The 8,082-nt window shown below is 43.7% G+C and overlaps 1 protein-coding gene across 1 annotated transcript; it reads left to right on the forward strand.

Annotated features, from left to right (window-relative positions):
- Positions 1–947: 947 nt before the first annotated feature.
- Positions 948–5,357, forward strand: LOC143294588 (dynein light chain Tctex-type protein 2B-like). The gene is made up of 3 exons (XM_076605963.1): positions 948–1,122; positions 3,174–3,298; positions 5,045–5,357. The coding sequence occupies exons 1-3, from the start codon at positions 948–950 to the stop codon at positions 5,324–5,326; spliced, it is 582 nt and encodes a 193-aa protein (XP_076462078.1). The 3' UTR covers positions 5,327–5,357.
- The last annotated feature ends 2,725 nt before the right edge of the window (positions 5,358–8,082 follow it).

The following is an 8,082-nucleotide window of genomic DNA, read 5'->3' on the forward strand; positions in this document are numbered from 1 at the left end:
GCACACACCGTGAAACCAGAACCTAATCCCTTGTAATTCGCAGCTGTTGTTTTGTGACCAACCGCTACAGACCAAACCGGACGATTAACCGGTAACAGAAAAGGTTAATTTGTGGCCCGAGGGGGGGTGTTCTTCGGAAAGAGCGTCACACACTTCTCCCGACACCTTCAGCATTATTTCGGAGGATTCCGGAAGCTGTGTGGGAACCGTAACATTTATAATTATGTCGTCGTAGGAATCTTCCTTTGTTCTGGAGGTTTTCGTCTGCGGTGACAGTTACAAAGAATATTGACGAAGACCTTGCTTCTGGTTTAGTTCACACCGGTCTCAGGACTGACTTGGACAACCAAGAACGAATTTCCAACTCGAATCGAGTTTGTGCGATCGTTTTGAAATGCTGGTTTGTTTTTGTTCTGGTGGTGTGGCCAGTATTGCAATCGAAACTGGAGTTTGCAGTCGTTCGTGCTTTAAACAGAGTCATTCTGAGCATCTGAAACGGTAAATTTATCTGCATCAGTGTTTTTTTTTTGCTTTGTTTTGTTTTGTTTTTGTTTTTTTGCTTTTTTGCTCAGTTGACAAAGAGAACAATATATTATTGTTGTTGAAAGCAAATCCCCAGTTATTATTTTCGTGAGATGTGCTTGACTGATGATTAATTTTCCAGATTTGGGGAAATTAGCACTCATATGATTATTTCTAAGAAAATAAAAGATTTTAGACCAGCACAGGCAGTTCTGTGACACGGAAAATGAGTTGCTCTCCTGTGAAAGAGAGATAACACAGTTCGGTCCCATCACGACGGTACGTGACATCATCTTAAATATCAACAACCACAAAAGGAGTGACGTCACAAGAACTGTCACCCAGGACGTAGTGACATCACCAGAGACCTCCACAATACCCCCCTCTTCAAGGCTTGAGTGGAAGAACAGGACAATTACGTCATCATGCGCAAGGCGTCAGTGGCACAGCAATCACGTCACAACACGCTGAGCCCTCACGGCGGTGCGCCGTCAGAGGAGAGGTCCGGGGGGCGGAGGAAAAGTCTTTTCCCCGTGGTGGGGGGCAGGAGAGCCTCCCTCCACCCTCTGGACGCCAACAAGCTGAAGAAACTTCAGGGAGGTGGGTGTCATCACAGTGATGATAACAACAGTAATGATTATACTGATAATGGTGATGATGACAGTGATGATGTATTTATATCATCGCCTTAAATCTTGTTCGGAAATACATCAAAGCGTTTTCACACCCAGTGTTATATATATATATATATATATATATATATATATATATATATATATATATATACATATACATATGCATATATATTTATTTAAAAAAAACACGCATGCATGACTCTGAAACAAAGGGAACAAAGGGATGAAAGACAGAAATACACACACAGACAGAAGGCAAGAGAAACTACTGACGGAAAAGGGGAGAACAGGAAAGAGGTGGGAGCAGGGATTTCACGAAGTGAAAGAGGGAGGTCGTTAAAGAGGTATGTTTTAAGGCCTTTCTGGAAAGAGGTGGGTGCAGGGATTTCACGAAGTGAAAGAGGGAGGTCGTTAAAGAGATATGTTTTAAGGCCATACTGGAAAGAGGTGGGTGCAGGGATTTCACGAAGTGAAAGAGGGAGGTCGTTAAAGAGGTATGTTTTAAGGCCATACTGGAAAGAGGTGGGTGCAGGGATTTCACGAAGTGAAAGAGGGAGGTCGTTAAAGAGGTATGTTTTAAGGCCATACTGGAAAGAGGTGGGTGCAGGGATTTCACGAAGTGACACTAGAGGGAGATCGATCCAAGTCATGAAAGGTCCAGAGACAGAAAAAGATCGGTGGCTGACTATGGAGTGTTTGAATCTGTGGGAACACGGAAACAGAGCAGATACGAAGATATCATAAAAAGCGAGAGGGAGCAGAGGTGAAAGCAGTCCCATTTGCTTGGGCAGTGCAGATTTGTTAATGTATTAATTGCAGAGTACAAATCTTATAGTTTATTCTGTGTGAGAGAGGGAGACAATGGAGTCATGATGTACGATGGTTATGACTACGATATTGACAACAATGATACTGACGGTTGTTGTTCTTGTGGTGGTTGTGACGACGATTTTTATGACGTGGATATGGGTAAAGATATAAAGCTGACGCCGTTGACGACGACGAGAATATCGTCGACAATGATCATGAAAGTGTTGCTGCTGCTTCTGCTTTTGCTGCTGCTGCTGAAGTGCTTGCAGCAGAAGCTGCTGTTTTGCGTGGTGGGATTACCGGGAATATTGTTCTTGATGACAATTAGGGTCATGATAAAGAACTCATTGACTTGTGGGTCCTGATCAGAGTAAAATCGCTTTCGTTCAAAGAGTCTATGAGGGAAACAAAATCCTGTGCGTCGGCAAAGACATGAAGGGAAGTGATGGATATCATTTGCAATCAGTGATGTATTTTGGAAATGTTTTGGACAAAGCTTTTTCTAAGGATATATGCTTGGTTTTCTGTGCAAAACTGGTCAGGAATTAGTTGACCGTCCAACGTGTTTAGTCTACCGGCGTTACCTAAATACATTGGTTGCCTACTGGTAACGCGTCCACCTAGAAAGCGAGAGAATCTGAGCGCACATGTTCACATTCCACATACCCCAGTATTTCAACCCTCTCCACTGGACCTTGAGTGGTGGTCTAGGCCTTTATAATTCGGATGAGACGATAAATAGATGTCCTGTGTGCAGCACACACTTAGCACACGTAAAATAACCCACAGCAACATAAAGGTTGTCCCAAGCACAGTCATGTGGAAAAATCCACTTTGATAGGAATGCAAATACACTTACAGGCAGAAAATGGCGGCGCTCTCACCGTAGCCACGCACACTCTCTGAGGAGAGCAGCCCGAATTTCACCCAGAGAAATCTATTGTGACAAAATTGTACTACAATACAATACAACCAAATGATGAATGAAATAAAAAGCATTTTCAAGCAATAAATGCCTGCAAAGATGTAATGTCCGTGTAGGCCCAATTTTGTTGTTTTGGGGTCAGTATTTCTGTTGTGTGTGCGACCATTGCACGTGCACATGTGAGAATAATAAGGACAAAGGAGGACGAGGAGGAGGAGGAGAAGAAGAAGAAGAAGGCGATATGAATGATTCTATGTCAGCCCCACACCTGGATGTTTCAGGGAAAGGCCCCAGTCTGGATGGCCGGGAGGCCTCAGCAATCCAGATGGCCCCTAACCTGGAGCCCACCTACCGCATGGAGCCCGACAAGAGATTCTTCGCTCCTGACGTGCATCAAATCATCAAGGTGAGAGGGTGGGCCAGTCCCTGGGCTGGACGCTGTGTGTCATTCATGATGGTATTCTCAATTCTAAGGTTAAAAGTCCCACTGTCTTTTACGGCAACCGGGGCAGTGAGTTCCTATCCACTGTGTCTGGGGTGCAGTATACTGAGGAAGGCGGGGCCCAATCCTCTCCTTCCGCCGTTTGAACTTTCCCCAATGTCTCTGTGTGTTCCAGTCTCTGTTTCCCTGTCCGTCTATTTCTTTGTCTCTGTCTGTCTTTCTGTCTGTATCTTTCTCTGTCTGTCTGACTCTGTCTCTCTCTTTCCGTTTACTTTGAAAAAATGAAAAGAAATGTTACTTTGCAAATAATACAAACCAAAAATAAGTATTTGCCGAACAGTTTTGATTCCCCCCCCCTCCCCCTATATTTACGGCGTTTTGGGTGTCTCCAGCATATTCAAGTTATGGGCTTCCTTTATAAACAGACCGGCAGTCTTGCAGTCAATCATTTCTTGAGTTCTGAGCCTTCTTTGTCTGTCTATCTCTGCCTCTCTATGTCTCTGTATATCCATGTCCGTCTTTCTGTCTGTCTATCTGCCTGTCTCTCTGCTTTTGAGCAATATATGTATATTTCAGTGTGTGTGTTTTGTGTGTGTGTGTGTGTGTGTGTGTGTGTGTGTGTGTGTGTAAGTGCGTGCGTGCGTGCGTGCGTGCACTTTTTATGTGCACGTACGCGCGCATGTGCATCTGTCTGTCTGCGTATGTGTGCGCTCGCTTGCTGGTGTGTAGTACTACACATGCGCGTTTGTCTGCGAGTGCGTACGTGGACGATCCACCCTTAACTCACTCAGTACGGCCAGTCCTCTCTTCTCCTCTACACAGACCCCTCGGATGTCCAGTGGGTGTCTGAATGACCCAACCTTTAGCTTCCGTCGTCAGAACTGTGGTATTCTTTGTCAACATTCACCTCTTCAGTATAAGAGCGTTCCGCTTGCAATATTTTTATGATAGTAATTGGGATGAAACGCTGTTAACGTAGTCTGTTTCGCCGTTCGTATGGAGAGAGTTAATTAAATCAAACCACCATGGCAGAGTGGTTAGCTTCGAGAACCTGCGACTGGGAGGACGCGGGATCGATCCCCGTCAGGGATGTTTTTATTTGACCCATGGCCAGTCCCTATCCCTGTTCAGTGTGCCATGGGCTCAAACGGGAAGACTGGGACCACACAATGATGGTCATTACTTCACGGAAGCGTCTTTGGGAGTGTTGCTCAAATTTCCTGACCAACACTGCTGCTGTCAGTAACTTTTAGCCTGGCTGACGCCATGACATACTGAAAGAGTTCAGCCTCATTACACAGTCCCTGTCCTTAAGAGATCCCCATAGTTCTTCGCCATTCAACATTGTCGAAATATAGAAAAAAACAACAACCAAAAAACCAAAATGCCCCCAAATTCAGGGACACAAAACAAGTCCACCCTTCACACACACTCTCTCTCTCTCACACACACACACACACACACACACACACACACACACACACACACACACACACACACACACACACACACACACACACACACACACACACACACAGATAGACACACAAAACAGACACAGACAGACAGACAGACACAGACACAGACAGACATACACTACACACAACACACACGCACACACACACACACACACACACACACACACACACACACACACACACACAGTCAACAAAGACGTCAGTGACATTTAAAAAAAATGTGTCCATACAGGAGACCCTAGAGAATCACCTGGACGGCTTCCAGTTCAACCCCAAGTTTACCACCACCATGACCAAGGTGCTGAGTGACGAGCTCAAGGACCGTGTTAAACAGCTGGGCTTTCCACGCTACAAGCTGGTCACCAGTGTCGTCATGGGCGAGCGACGCGAGCAGGGCATCATGATTACGTCACGCTGCGCCTGGGACGTTAAACTGGACAGCTACGCGACCTACACTTACCAGAACAAGTCCCTCTTCTGCACAGCCTCCGTCTATGGCATCTACAGGGAATAAGGTTTTCGAGTGGATCTCGAGAAAGTAATGGGTTCGTTGATTATCGTTCTAGCCTGGGAAAGAGTACGTATGGATACTCGGTATAATTATACTCGTTCGCAGTTCTAGTCTTTTGCAGCGGGAATCTATGTTGACTGGATAGACTGGTGTGGTGTGTGGATCTGGAGAAAGATGTTGTTGTTGATTATTTTATTGAGGATTCGTTGCTTGTCAGTTGTAGTCTGAGAACAAGTATGTCTAAGACAGTCGTTAATCCTCGTTTCGTTAATCCTCGTTTCGTTAATCCTCGTTCTCAGTTCTGACGTTTGCAGCGGCCATGTACCACCGTTGGACTGACTGGTGTGGTTGGATGAAAAAGACAATGCATGTTTTTTGTGCCTTTTGTGTTGTTTTTTTTGCAGGGATGGTTGTTGAGAATGTCCCTTGCAGATCTAGGTAACAGCTCTTGGTGAGACTTCGGGATGAGATAAACCTCACGAAAAAAAGAAAAAGAAAAAAAAAAAAAATCAAACATCCAGGTGCTGCATCAAGATTTGTTGACTGTTGCTTTTCTGTGCGCGAAGAAGAACGAAACGATAACTATGACTGATACACCACTGTGAACCAAACGATGGAAAAAAAAAACACGGTGATATATCATCGTGCTGATGCAGTTAATTCCACTTTTTGTGCGAGCATCGCGTGTAAACAGAATAGCTTTCTTGGGCCTAAACCCTTTAACCGTTGAACCGTGGTGAGGTGAGATCAACGAGGCATTAGTTTCAAAGGTATTTTCTGCTGTCTGTGTACTTCTCAAAGGTATCATTGTGTGTGCTGACCACAAGCAATATAATCCCTTGGGAACAAGTCCAGATAAAGAATGGTGAACTTGCATACTGACCTGTTAACTTATCTTGTTTCAGTGAGATGACAGCCCTTCTTTGACCAAACTGCTTGTCAGTAGCAGTCCAAGGGTTAAAACAAAGGAAGGGCAGGATGTCAGTGACACATTCGCTTTCTCTCCGTTGGTCAAATTCTTCTCTTTCTACTGTTTTCCCCCTGGGCAATGAAGGTGTAAATGCTCGCGATTGCGTGAACTTGCCGATGCATCAATTAGATGCTACTTTCTAATTGAAATGACATAATTTGTTTCATTGTTGAATAGTGTTTCACAAGGTTCTAACCTTGGCCGTATAGGCCTCGGATTAAAAACAAAATTAGATAATGCAAAACATATTTATTCTTTATAAACATTGCATTGTTCAAGATAAAAAAACGGCTTTGCTTAAATAAAGAATAGTTGAATATATGTAATAATAAGTATCCGGTAAATCTCTCCGGTTCGTAACCATAAAACTTGGTTATTTTCCAGTTTTTGTGAACCTGGACAGTCTATCGAAGGGCCGGAAAAAAGCACAGAAAATGTTTCCATGTATTACTTGTCCTATCATGGTATTTATCAGTTCGATTTATGAAATACTGCGTAACAGAGAAACATCTGGTATTCCCCACTGACGCAACGCAAAATGCTTCGAAATGTTTGCTTTTATCAGGCCAGCATTGTTCCCCTTTCTTTTATTCCCTCCCTCCTTTCTTACTTTCTTTCTTTTTTCATGCCGATCTATCTTTTGTCTGTTAAAGGATGTATATCATCATGCCTTGTTTTGAAGGCGTGACGATATATATGTGAATCTACCCTTCGGTATTATTATTGATAAACAGTAATAAATGATTATAAAAAACGCCTCAAACTAAAAACTGGCATTAAAAATATATGTATGTATGCTTGCATTTACTTTTTCTTACTCTCCTCCTCCTCCTTCTTCTCTCTATCTTTCTCTTCCTCCCCCCTATCCACCCCCACTCCCTTTGCGCATGTGCGAGCTCCTATGTATATGTGTGTGCCAATGCATCTGTGTGTGTGTGTGTGTGTGTGTGTGTGGTGTATTCATGGTGTATTCGTGGTGTGTGTGTGTGTGTGTGTGTGTGTGTGTGTGTGTGAGCCTGGGATAGAGAGAGAGAGAGAGAGAGAGTGAGAGAGTGTGTGTGTGTGTGTGTGTGTGTGTGTGTGTGTGTGTGTGTGTGTGTGTGTGTGAGAGAGCCTGGGAGATAGATAGATAGAGAGAGAGAGAGAGAGTGTGTGTGTGTGTGTGTGTTTCTGCTGCTGCCGCCACCGTTGCTGCAATTGTTATTACCTTTGAAAACAGTTACATGTCAATTTGTCCAAATACTGAATCGTCAACACAGAATGTCACAACATGCATAGGCAGTTCACGCAATCGCGAACATTTACTCCTTCATTGCCAGGGGAAAGACAGTAGAAAGTTACGAACCAACTATAAGTAAATGCAGTTCAGAATGACACATTGTACCAATAGAATAAGAAGAATAAAAAGTATCAAAGTAGTAGTAGCAGTAGTAGTAGTAGTAGTAGTAGCAGCAGCAGTGGTGAAACAGCAGTAGCATGAACGAAAAGTCTTTGTTCATCCAAAGCTGACGACTAAAACGTACAGGAAGAAACGCTGAGACTGTTGTAATACATTTCTGCTGGACGAATAACTGATTCCCAATTATTACAGAAAAAATGTTCGAAACAATCAAGCCTTGCCCAGCAAACACATGAAACTTCGTTGTTGACAGCTGGTAAGAATCAGTCTGCATTAACATGAACCACACATTAGATATTTCTATTCAAGCGCTAACATGTATCGGTCTTTTTTAAAGCAGCAGGCCCTGAGGTAAGCTGTTTTCCTGTCGATTAAGCTCAGCCGATAATC

This window comes from Babylonia areolata, chromosome 20, assembly GCF_041734735.1.
Source record: "Babylonia areolata isolate BAREFJ2019XMU chromosome 20, ASM4173473v1, whole genome shotgun sequence".
Taxonomy (NCBI): Eukaryota; Metazoa; Mollusca; class Gastropoda; order Neogastropoda; family Buccinidae; genus Babylonia; species Babylonia areolata.